At 34.9% G+C, this 13,259-nt stretch overlaps 1 protein-coding gene across 3 annotated transcripts in view; it reads left to right on the top strand.

Moving 5' to 3' along the window:
• The window catches only part of LOC108406351 (X-linked retinitis pigmentosa GTPase regulator), a 50,763-nt gene that overhangs the window by 36,554 nt on the left and 950 nt on the right, over positions 1 to 13,259 (top strand). For all 3 annotated transcript variants that reach the window (XM_037001543.2, XM_037001542.2, XM_017675020.3), the window contains 3 exons: positions 2,859 to 2,921; positions 4,388 to 4,442; positions 5,724 to 5,815. In XM_037001543.2, coding sequence (XP_036857438.1) covers positions 2,859 to 2,921; positions 4,388 to 4,442; positions 5,724 to 5,815 — 210 coding nt within the window. The remainder of the gene's footprint in view (positions 1 to 2,858; positions 2,922 to 4,387; positions 4,443 to 5,723; positions 5,816 to 13,259) is intronic.

The raw sequence follows: 13,259 nt of genomic DNA, 5'->3' as shown, positions 1-13,259 counted from the left end.
AAATATATAGTTTCCCACCAGATAGAGGCTTATGCTTTATTAACCTATTTGGAAAACATTCTTACCCTATGTGACATTGACGGATGTCATAAATCCAGAATTGTAGCATAAAATGTTCCTTTGTAATCCTTTTTTTTTCACTTTTTAAGAAACCATTGAAGTGTAATATGCATGCAGAAAAATGCCTATTTTGCGCATATATAGCTCAATGTATTTTCCACAAACTGAATATGCCTATATGGTCAACATTCAGATGCAGAAAAAGCACTGTCAGCTCCCTAAAAGCTCTTTGGCCCCCTTCCAGTCATTCGTAGCCCCCCAACTTCGGATAGCAATCTCTACTTTTTATTTTTATAATTTTTTTTACTTTTTTTAAACATTTTTGAAGTTTGCTTGATATACATGACTACATGGGCTTCAGACATACAGTGTAGTGATTCAACAATTATGTACATTAGGACATGTAATCTCTAGTTTCAAAAGCATGTAATGTAATCATATCCTTAAGCAAGCTGAAACCTCATGAGGAACATTTGGTTTCTTGATATTCCCCATGAGAAACGTAAAAAGCATTTTCCTGGGCCAGACAGAAGACTGCAGCTCCCTGTGCTGTGCCTGACCAGTGAAACAAGGGTCCTTTTGTAGGAGACAGACCCATTCACTTCTTGGGCCAAACACAAGATGCATTTTTCCTGGCTATTTTATTCTACTTCTTTACGTCTAGTACAGTTCTGGTGATGAGAATGTATTTAAACTTTACCCTTTCTTCTTATAAAATAACAGTATTCTGCCAATCTCTCCTAAATTGTTTTAGTTTGAGGGGAAGTACATTGTGATTTAAAGTAGTTATCCAGATGTGTACAGATTAATTTTAAATATGTTTAATAAGTGAAAAGTGCTATAATTGATGTAATTTCTAGTGAAAATGTCATTTTCTAGAGCTTTTCAAATTTATAAAATGATAGTTCTAGGTTTTCATTGTTAGAGATTTTCATGAAGTTAATGAGTAAATTGTAGTTTGTTATATAAGACAAGTGTCTTTCTTACTTGTGAAATAAGATAAAATGCCATGATCATTTCTATAATAGCATACTCTCCTGTGGTTACATGAATGCCTTTGTTAGCTGGCACTGCTGGAGCTGACCCAGGTGCCATCTCAGCCGAACTCTCCAAGTGGGCTTTGCCAGAACCTGGCTTCCTGGCCCTCCCTCTGGGAGATGGACAGGCAGGCTAAACTTCTCCATCTCAGGAGCACAGTTGGACTTCATTTATATACATTTATGAATATATCTATTTATCATCCATAAATCTTAAATCTAGTAATCTTGCTTCCCATTCTCTTCCAAAGTTGTCTCTGATCATGTTAAGTACCCGTAATGTGTACCGGGCTAGGTATAATATACAATGTAAGTCACTTAGAGGGTAAATTGTGCAGAAAAAAGGAAGGCTTTAGGAGTTCTTAGTAAATGGTAGGTACCTTGTAGTTAACCCTTCCCAGCCTAAACATGCAGCACGCCCTTTCACATAGCTGTCTGCCCTGATGCCCTCTTCCCACCTCCCATGCACCACCTCATGACCTTCGATTAAGCTAAGTAAGTCAAGTCCTCCCAGTGTAACTTCTGAAACTCTTTTTTAAAATCTCAAGTCTTCACTTCTGGATTGCTTGTCTTCGGTGAGAAAGTTATTAGGTCGCACGCTTAGTTCTACTGACCTAAGAACGTCTCTTATATCTTTTACTGAAGGGTAAAATATAAACATATCCTCTCCCTAGCCTGAACTCTTACATTTTGTATTTTTGCTAGAAGAAAATGAGTTAATTATTAGAGGCATTGTTTTCAAAACATCCACTAAAGATGCTGTTGAGTGTCAGGCTTGTCCTTAGCCATACAGTCACTAGAAACATGACCACGAAAAGCTGATTACAGTGCTGAAGGGATATAAAGGTTATATATGGTCTGAGGTAAATATAGCCAAGGTGAACCTTGTAAAGACATTCTTCAAAGGAGTGAATGGCACTGATTACATATTGCCTCACCTATTTTTAGGGGCCATTATACCTTCAGTGAAGCACATAAATGAAAAGCATTAAAACAAATCCAATAAGGAGCCTAATCTCTTAATGACAAAAAATTAACAGTATTCTCCCCAAAATATGAAACTGCAAAAAAAATCTCAGTATAGAATAAAAGATAAAATTAATATTTTCTGCCTATACTTAATATGCATTACATGATCACTATCGGTCTGTCAAATCTACAGACTTTTGTAATTTGGGTTAGTGGTAGAGGAGCCAGACGGATTAAGTTTTGCCTCTCTTTTTCCCTCTGCCTTAAATAACCAAGCGCAAACAATTTAAACTGCCTATGTACCGTTATCTTTTTCCTGATTTCTAAGTTAATCATACTTCTTTCTTGTGAATTTCAGTGGATTGTACTCCAGAAGTGATTTTACATCCCTATGTTTTGAAAAATGAATGTAATACTTAGCTTTGTTATAATGCTATTGTAGAGAGAAACCTTTTTACCTTGTCTAAAGTTTAAAAACACTCTTTTGAGACAACCCAGAAAACATATTTAATTTTTTTTTTGTATTTTAACCTTGATATAGGTTGCTAACAAAATTTTGGGATTCTTAGTCATTGAAAATTTTGAAATAGAGCAACATACATAAAACCTTTAGTAATATAGACTTGATAGGCAGCATGGGTTATGCAGTGTTTTATTTCTTTGACTTCAGTATTTGAATTCGTATTCTATGTGTTCTTTGAGATGGTATAAATTATTTATGACAGCAATATAAAATCTCTGTTGTTTAAAAAGAAAATCTTAACTTTTCCCTGATTATGAATTTTGTCACAGGGTCATGAATTTTCAGAAAGTGGAGAACCAGAAGACGAGGATGAAGAACTTGATGAGCTTCTGGTAGGTGATATGCTAGCTGTGGGAGGCAACAAAAGTGTTCCTATAGGTAACAACTCAGTCAAAAAGGTATTGACACCTATTGAACAGGTATGGTATGTGCTTAAATCCTGAGATTCTGCCTAAGAGAAACTATAGATTCCCTAGTCTTTGCTAGTCTTTGCAGAGGGCAGATTCCAACTTCCTTTGGAATAATTTCTGTGAATAACTTTGTACATGTGCTTTAGGAAAAGCTTTGGCAGATTTATGAATCAGGCACAGTGTGTTTCTAACACTCTTCCCACACGGTTCCTGCATGAGTGGAAATCAACTGATATAGTCCAGTGTAGTACACTGTTGAGAAGTTAACCAAGGAAGTTCAGCACTGGGTCCTTGAAATGCTGAAATTACGAAGTTAGGAGCCCTGTACTGGTGGCAGTAATGGGATGTGTGGGTGCACACATACAAGTTTATGGACAAATGGAAGTTGTTTATAGCAGTGTTTGAGGTTGTGATGAGTTCTTCACAGATGAGGTCTAGAAGGAGGTATTTACAGGAGGAATCAGAGGAGATATAATTGAGGAAGAGAAAGTCATCCTGAAAAGTGAATCTTGGGATGCCAGTAACATCCCTCCTATTTAGCATTTTTGCCTAATAGAGATCATGCAAGGAGACAGCTGGTAGGCCTGAAATCATTCATGTGCTAACACTACCCTAAATTAATTTCAGAGGTATGGAACTCACAAACTCAAAGTGAATGACACTGTGTTGATTCATTTTCGTTTTCATTTTTTGGACCTCTGGCACAGAGCCCTGTGTAAATCATGCCTTCTCACTGATGAAACACTATCATCATTGGTCTGGGTGGGGCTCCTCTCTATTTAAATTGATTCTCTTTTAGCCCCGTTCCCCTTTTCCCTAACACAGACAACCTTTGGAACATGCTTGTCCTTTTATTTGAATGTGTACTTGTAAAACATGTATTGTTTTATACTCACATATTTTTCATTGACAAAATGGTATTGTGCTATAGAGGTCATTCTCTTCCTTGATTCCTTTGTTCCAAACTCTTCCTTTTACTGAGAAAAAAAAATGTTCTAGTAGGCACTGTTTCCTTTCAGAGGTCAGGAAAGGTTCTGTACATAACAAACACTTATGAGTTCCAGTTAGAATTCCTAAAATTCTTTAGCACAGAATTATACACCAGTTTGGCATTGTCAAACATTGAGCCAATTCATATACCAATTAATGTTCCTGAATCTTCTTTGAGCAGAATTCTTAAGTCTTATAATATTTTTAATCACACAGTTTTAAGCTAGGAGGCACATTAGCTTCACTCAGCATTTAAGCAAGTCCAGCAAAGTAAAGTAATTGTCACATGTCTGTTGTTAGCTGGAGGACAACTCTAGAATCCTGCTTAGAACCAAGACTAGATTTTCTAGCCCAGCACAATTATGTTTTTGATTATACTGTTTCTTTATTGTTTCTAGGATGAAGAAGACAACAAGAAATGGGCTTTTGATAAATACAACAAAAAACCAAAAGGTGTGAGCACATTTGACTTCAAAAGCATACTTTTTAAAAGACTTGATACATAACATACATGCAATATGTACATACATAAATATACAGATACATGTATTCTATTTTATACTTTCTACTGTCACATGACCCTCATAACAAACTGTGAAATAAATATGTAGCACAGGCTTATTTGTTCTCCTTGATAACTACCACAGCTTCATAAAATATTCTCATTACTCATGGCTGCTTACATGTCAGTGTTAAGTGGATTAGGACAGCCTTTTTAATACTTTTTTTTTCAATCAGTATTGTTAAGTTGGGCTTTTGTCCCAAATCTCAGTTTATGTCTCTGGTGAGCACTGCCAGACCCTTTTGCTAATGACCAGGCTGGTCTAGGACCACAGCAGGCCATCCAGTTATTTCTCCCAGATCCCAGACCTGAGTCTTTAGTCTTACCATGGATGTTAAAGAGTAGTCCTTCCTAAGCCTACCCTTTGGTGTCAGGGAACAGGTGCCACAGAATAGAGGCAACTGTGATCACCCTTGAGACCTACATTTCTACACCCAAATCATCTGTTATTTTTGCTGAATGACCTCTACATTATGTTTCCACACCATCACATCACAGTGTGTTTTTTGCTGTGTTCTCATTGAAAATAACTGTCCATACTATAGGATATCTGATCTGAAATTAAGCAGAAGGAATAGTTACCTTAATACTTTTTTCATTCTAACTTCTTCTGAAAGAGTAACAAATTTTAGAATATTTTAAGCAAAATGTTAAAATGTCTATCATCTCTGTTTATTCTTAGCATATAGCCTAGTGTTAAAAAGAAATTAAGTATATGATTTAAGTAGTTGATAATGTGAAATTAAAAGAATGCACATGTTTCATGAGTGTACTTTGAAGATCACTATTCAGCTATACATGTGGATTAATATGAAACACCAAAACATAACATGTTCATTTGAGTACAAAGCATTTAATTGTAACTAGGTTAACTTAAAAAAAAGATAATTTATAGCTTACAGAAGTCTTCCTTTCCTGACATCTACTGTTACCTCTGTAGCTATATTTGGGTGCTGGTTATCTGAGCATATACAACCTTGGTCAGGTCTTTCTGGGATTTTTGTCTTAATTTTTCAGGAAATGTGCAGTGTAGACCTTGTCCACTACTCCAGTAGTGTGCTCTTTCAGTGTTGCCCCATAATTCAGGGTTGACAGAGTATCACTGAAATCGTCAGGACTTTCCTTTTCCTCAGTAGTGACAAAAAAATATTCCTAAATGTAACATATTGTAGGAAGCATGTATGATCGTGCAAAAAGCATTTCATCAGAAGTCCTGGGAGAAAAGGAGTCGGCAGCAAGTAAAGAATTTAAAAAGTCACAAAAGGTAAGTGAAAAGAATTTTTCATTTTAGTGTTAAGATCAAAGTACTGAATTGCTCCTTCTACTTTTTATATGACAATTCATGTCACTTAACTCCCTTAATATGAGTTTTTATGGCCCAAAAACTTGGGAAGAATTTCAGGTAATGCTTCACATTTCTAACATGCATATTTATTTATTTATTGGACTTCGGATTTTGAGTCAGGTTGCTTTGCCAAAATTTAATAGCATGTTCTTTTCACTAATGCCATCCATGCAATTCATCATACAATAAAAAATACATAAAAGAACTTTTCTTGCTTAAATTATAAGAATGTAATAATTGTGAGAGTCTAGAAGAGAATTAGGCAAAGCCAAGGAATGGAAAGGATGAATGAAAAAATAAAGATGATGGCCATTAGAAAACATTACAGCATGCTACTTCAGTCTCTCCTGACTGATACCTGCTTTGGAGTTGTTAAAAGTCTGATGGATATGTTCCTTCTTCTTAGAAGTAAGTTACTTTTTCCACTTGCAGAAGAATTTTCTTTACCCATGAGACCACATTTCAGGGCAGAAGTGTTAGAAGGGAATGTGGCAGAAAAGAAAAAAAAGGCCTTGTTAATCCTTATTCAACCTTCGGGTCTCAGCTTAAATGTTATTTCTACATAGAGGCCTTCTGTGACCAGCAGCACTTACATATATTATGTTCCATTATTATTTTCTCACATAGCACCTATTTCTTATTCTTTGGATTTATCACAGTTTGCAATTACATAGTTATTTATACAGTTGACCCTTGAACAACATGGGTTTGGATTGTGCAGGTCTACTTCTACACAGATTTTTTTCAATACATATATTGCAAAATTTTTTGGAGATTTGTGACAATTCGAAAAAGCATTTTCTTTTCTCTAGTTTACTTTATTGTAAAAATATAGTATATAATGCGTGTAACATACAAAATAGGTGTTAATCGATTGTTTATGTTATCCGTAAGGTTTCCAGTCAACAATAGACTATTAGTATTTAAGTGTTTGGGTAGTCAAAGTTATACATGGATTTTTGACTGCACAGCAGGATGAGCACCCCTAACCCTGCATCATTCAACAGTCAACTGTGCATGTGTTTGCTTTACCTCTCTGTCTTCCCCGCTGGCCTCAGCTCCATAAGGACAGGAGCTGTTTTCTGTTTTGCTTTCCAGTGTACCTTCAGGATTAGCATAGTGCCTGGTTCATGGTTCATGGTTCATGCTCAGTAAATATTTTTGTTGATAATAAACTATAAAATATAAGGAAGTAAGAAAGAGGAAAGAATGAAGAAGGTAAAACCAGGACCTTTTGCCATCCTTCGGGGATATATGCCTCTGAAATTCCTGTCAGAATTACTTGAGAAATTTCAAGTTATTTTGGCCCAGGTCTCCATATTATCTTTTATTAAAAATTACTTCATGACCATTTTCATCCTTATAAAAATTAAAAGTTTTCACTATGATACCCAAAAGAAGATAGCTTGGCTCAAAGATATTCGAGAATTACTATCCTTCTTAGAATTATAACAGATGTATCACCAGAAGAGTTGATCAGGGTTAAGGAACTGTTTAGATTCTCTGTCTACTAGAACAGACCATATAACAGATACCTTACTATACTTCACAGCCTTCCTCTGAAGACTTTTTTCCCATTATAAGAGCTCAAGGAAAGACTCTGGAAAATAAAATCAAAATGAGGAAGGAAGGTGAAAAGCAAAGGATTCAGGGACATAAGAATCTAAGGAGAGGAAAAGTGAAGTGAAACAGCAAACAAACAAAAAAAATAGAAACATACCTCTGATCAAATGAAATGTGGAATTTAGAACACACAATCGAGTTTCAGGAACTTGCCAGGCTCTCCAGGATTCAGCATTGCCTATAGGTGGTAGGATACAGTTTTCCAGACTATAGCCAATGCTGATTATTTGGATCCACAGGTAGCCCCTAAGAAAAATGTTATTGGCTTAATTTCCATCTAAGTAAGTTAATGAGAAAAACAGCAAGCTTTTCAGCAATTAAACATAATTTCTTTCCATCATGGAATTAGTTCATTAATGTATTTGTTTAGCATATATTAATTGAATATCTCTGAATGTGCCAGACACAAGGCTAGAGGCTGCAGATACAGAGGTTAAAGCTCCAGTGCCTTCCCTCTGAAACTAGCCGGAACAAGGCAGATTCCCAGGACAGTTCCTGTGCCAGTTCACAGCCAGTAGATTTCTTACTGTCACCACCATAAATGAGAATTTCTCTACCAGAGAGTATGCCAGTGAGTTGTTACCTTCCCTAGGGACTACCTTTTCAGAGATGCTCTGCTTTGTTCACCACTGCAGCTGCAACTCAGCACATTCAGCTCAAGTACACAGTTAGCTTTACTCTATGTTGTGAGGAAAACCTGAGGTAAATTATATATATGGTCTCCTGTCATTGTTTTTTTCCCAGGCTTATATCTCTAAGACAGTCTCTTTCAGGCCCACCCAATAATTACTCCCCTGCTTTAAAAAATAGGGATAAATAGAGTAAATTAAACCCAAAGTAGAAGAAAGAAAACAATAAAGATCAGAGTGGGCATCAATAAATTAAAAAAATATATAGAAAAATCAATGAAACCAAAACCTGGTTCTTTGAAAATTGATAAACTTCTAACGAGTTAGTCAGGGAATAAGAAACAGAAGACATAAAATAAATCTGACAAAATATGTGCAAGACCTGTACATTGAAAATTATGAAACCTTGCTAAGAGAAATTTAACAAGACAAATCAGTTGTCTTGTTATATGTGCACTTATTTCTGGATTCATATTCTATTCCTTCAATCTGTTTACTGTTTACCAATCTGTTTACCGATACCACACTGTCTTGATTACTGTAGCTTTTAATAAGTCTTGAAATCAGGAAGTATTAATCCTCCAACTTTGTTCTTTTTCAGACTTGTTTAGACCATTTATATTTAACCTGATTGTTGATGCATGTAGGTTTAAATCTATCATCTTATTATTTGTAGTATTCTATTTATCCCTAAAAATGCTGAAGTTTATTTTATCTAATATTAATATAGCTGTACTGGCTTTTCTTTGGTTAGCATTTGCCTGATAAATCTTTTTTTCATTATTTTACTTAATGTTTTTGATGGAGGAATAATTGACATATATTAAGCTATACATTTATAGTATTTAATTTGATTAGTTTTGACATACATGTACTCCTGTGAAACCATAGTCACAGGAGAGTGAACAGTGCTATTATCAGCAGGTTCTTTATTCTTCTTTGTGCTCCCTCTCTACACCCCACTGGCCTCATGCCATCCTCAGCAAACCACTACTTTCCATCATTATATATTATTTTGCAAGTCCTAGATTTTCATATGAATTAAATTCTATACTATGTACTTTTTTTTTGGTTTGGCTTCTGTCATTCAGCATAATCATTTTGAGATTCATCCTTGCATGTAGCCATAGTTCATTCCTTTAAACGGCTGAGTAATATTCTATTTTGAGTTAATTTTTTTATATGATGAATGTATGGACTGAAGTTCATTTGTTTTGCATCTGGACATCCAATTGTTCTAGCACCATTTGTCAAAAACAGACTACCCTTTCTCTACTGAAATACCTTAGCCTGTTTCTCAGAAATCAGTTGTCTTGTTATATGTGCACTTATTTCTGGATTCATATTCTATTCCTTCAATCTGTTTACTGTTTACCAATCTGTTTACCGATACCACACTGTCTTGATTACTGTAGCTTTTAATAAGTCTTGAAATCAGGAAGTATTAATCCTCCAACTTTGTTCTTTTTCAGACTTGTTTTGGCTATTCTAGACTCTGCATTTCCATGCGAATTTTTAGAATCAGTTTGTCAATTGCTGAAAAAAAAAGCCTGCTGAGATTTTGACTGGGGTTGCTTTTAATCTGCGGATGAATTTGGGAAGAAGTAACTTCTTAACAATTTTAAGTCTCCTAACTCATGAGGATGATATTTCTCTCCATATATTGATGTCTTCTTAAATTTCTCTTAGCAAGGTTTCATAATTTTCAATGTACAGGTCTTGCACATATTTTGTCAGATTTATTTTATGTCTTCTGTTTCTTATTCCCTGACTAACTCGTTAGAAGTTTATCAATTTTCAAAGAACCAGGTTTTGGTTTCATTGATTTTTCTATATATTTTTTTAATTTATTGATGCCCACTCTGATCTTTATTGTTTTCTTTCTTCTACTTTGGGTTTAATTTACTCTCCTTTTTCAGTTTCTTAACATGGCAGTTGAGGTCAATGATTTGAGACCTTTCTTATTTTCTAATATAGGCTTTTCATGCTATAAATTTCCCCTGAAGTTCTTGGACATACTGTGTTTTCATTTTCATTCAGTTCAGAATATGTTACATTTTCCCCTTTGATTTCTTGGACTCATGGGTCATGTAATTTCAATTCACTGGGGATTTTCCAAAGATCTTTCTGTTATTAGATTCTAATTTCATTACACTCTGATTGGAGAAAATACTCATCATGAATTAAGTCCTTTTCAGCTCTGTCTTGGTAAGTGTTCCCTGTGCACTTGAGAAGAAGTTTGAGAAGAAGTTGTTTTTGGGTGGACCATTCTATCAATGTCAGTTACATCAAGTTGGTTAATAGTGTTGTAGACGTCTTCTCTATCTTTCCTGATTTTCTGGCTACTTATTCTGTTTTTGAGAAAGGGGTATAATTGTAGATTTGTCTATTTCTCCTTGTATTTCTAATAGTTTTCACTTCATGTATTTTAAAGCTGTTATTATGTTCTGTAACATTTAAGATTATTATATTCTTTTGATTAATTGATGCCTTTATCATTATGAAATGGCCTTCTTTGTCCTCAATAATATTCTTTGCTCTGAAATCTACTTGGTCTGATATTATATAGCTTTCTTTTGATTAGAGTCATCATGCTATATCTTTTTCCATCCTTTTAGCTCAATTGTAATTTTATATTTGAAGTGCATTTGATAAAGGCAGAATATAGATGTGTCTTGCTTTTTTATCTGAAAATCTCTGCCTTCTAATTGGAACATTTAGACCATTTATATTTAACCTGATTGTTGATGCATGTAGGTTTAAATCTATCATCTTATTATTTGTAGTATTCTATTTATCCCTAAAAATGCTGAAGTTTATTTTATCTACTATTAATATAGCTGTACTGGCTTTTCTTTGGTTAGCATTTGCCTGATAAATCTTTTTTTCATTATTTGACTTAATGTTTTTGATGTATCACTTATAAATGGCCTATAAGCTGGATTTTGTCTTTTAAATTTTTAACATGCATACATAAAATCTAAATACAGCTAATTAATGTTCCTGTCTTTTCCCCAAATAATATTAAGATCTCAGAGTTTTTCTCCAGTCACGTCTTCTTTCCCATTTTACTTGTTGTTATATCCAGTCTTTTAACCTCACCAGTCAACTATTATTTGTTGTACCACTTGCTTTACTCTCCATTTCTTTTTATATCTCAGCTATCCTTCCTAGGATCCTTTTTCTTCTCTCTGAAGAAATCTTTTGGAAGTTCCTGTCATAGATTTATTTTTATAGCTAACTTTTTCCGTTTCTATTTACTTGAAAACAAATGATAGTATGGCTGGTTGAGTCATTTTCTCTTGGTATCTGCTCCTATTTTTGCTATTAAGAAATTTGCTTTAGTATAATTGCTGATAACTTCGTATGTAATCTGTCATTCTCTATGACTGCTTTTTAATTTTTGTGTTTTGATGTGCCTCAGTCTGTGATATTTGGGGGAATTTCAAAGCTTTCATCTATTTCATAGTTTCTTTTCAGCTGAGACTAATCTGCTATTTAACTTACTTATTGAGTTTTAATTTCAGTGATTATATTTTTCACATTTTGAAGTAAAATTCTGTTTTGATTCTTTCTCCTATCAATCTGATCTTTTAAAAACTAGTATCTTTTTTTGTGCTCATGCTTTTTATTCTAGCCCTTTAAATAATTTGGCCATACTTATTTTATATTCTGTATTTAGTTATTGTAATGTCAGGCATCCTTAGGAGTCTATGTTCATTACTTTGGTTAAATTACTAATACTGTCTTGTTTCCTTATGAGTTTTGAAATTTGGATTGTGAGTTCATATTCAACTGGGATGTTTTTCTGTGGAAATCCTTTAAGGCTTAGATTAGGGTAAATCCATCCATAGACAATTTATATTATCCTCTGTTAGCATCCCTGGGTGTTACCATTCCAGGTCTGCTTTTAGTTAATTTCTCAGTTAAGGGTTTCCCACTCACACCAGTAATGTAAATGTGAACCCCAAACTCACATTAGGAAAACATTCTTCTCTTCACTCAAAGCCTACGCTGAGAGAGACATGTTATTTTGTTATCTCCCAATGTTTTCAGGTGGACATACATTAAGGGCATGGTACTTAGTCTCCACTCTATGTAGAGGTCTAAGTTCCAGTTCTCCTCAGTTTGTGAGATCAGATCTGTCAAAATCTAAGTTATGAGTTCAATAAATGGCATTTGAGTGTTCGCTCACCTAGGAAGTTTCCTGCTCCCTCTTCATTTTTTGATCCACAGGGATTTCTTTTCATATTTTTGTGAGCTTACCTACACATTATAAATTTATATTTTTATACTTATTTAGCATTTCTTGGTATTTTGTAGTGGCAGAATTTTTCAAGATGTGTGTTCCTCCACAATACCAGGAATAGGAGTTGCCCTATTTTAGTTCATAGACTCTTTTCCTAGACTCTGACTTCTGGGTTATAACTTCTTACTCTGGTTCCTCCATTCTTTCAGGCTAAAGGTAAGCTATTACTGTTAGCTCCATTTTGATTTCTGATAATGCGAAGTCCTAACCTGTGTTTTGTTTTTGGCATCTTGTCAGAACTGTTATTTGTGTTGTCACACTTTTGGAATCCTATTTTCTCTCGGGCTAAATCGTTAAAGGGCATAAATCAAATGGAACTTTTCAATGATTATCTTCTTTGATCTCTCCTGCATGTACCCTATTTGCCACTCTCTTCTGGATATATTTTCTTCCCCTGGCTTCTGAGCTGCCTCTTCTTCCTGATTCCGTTCCTGAGAAATTCATTCCCCATGGTTGGGTCCTCTTTCCTGCCTACCTCACCCCTGGGTCTTCCTCAGTCTCTTTTCTTCTGTTCCTTCTCCTGCCTAAGATCCCTGGTTATGGGATCTACTTTCTCCCCTTCAGCTATTACCTATATTCTGTCTATCTGCAGCCCTGGCCTCCCCAGAGCAACAGATCCATATATCCAACTGCCTACCCTGACCCCTGGGGCTCCCATAGCCATCCTTGGGCAACATTAATATTTTGCCAGAAGTTCTAATCTACAGGGATGGGGAGGTATGTCCTCCTCCATAAAACCCAAGTTTTCGTATTTTTTCCTCTTATAACACAACAAAGTGAAATACTAAATTGTTCTTTGAAG

This window comes from Manis javanica, chromosome X (genome assembly GCF_040802235.1).
Source record: "Manis javanica isolate MJ-LG chromosome X, MJ_LKY, whole genome shotgun sequence".
NCBI lineage: Eukaryota > Metazoa > Chordata > Mammalia > Pholidota > Manidae > Manis > Manis javanica.
This window is presented reverse-complemented; position numbering and strand designations above follow the sequence as displayed.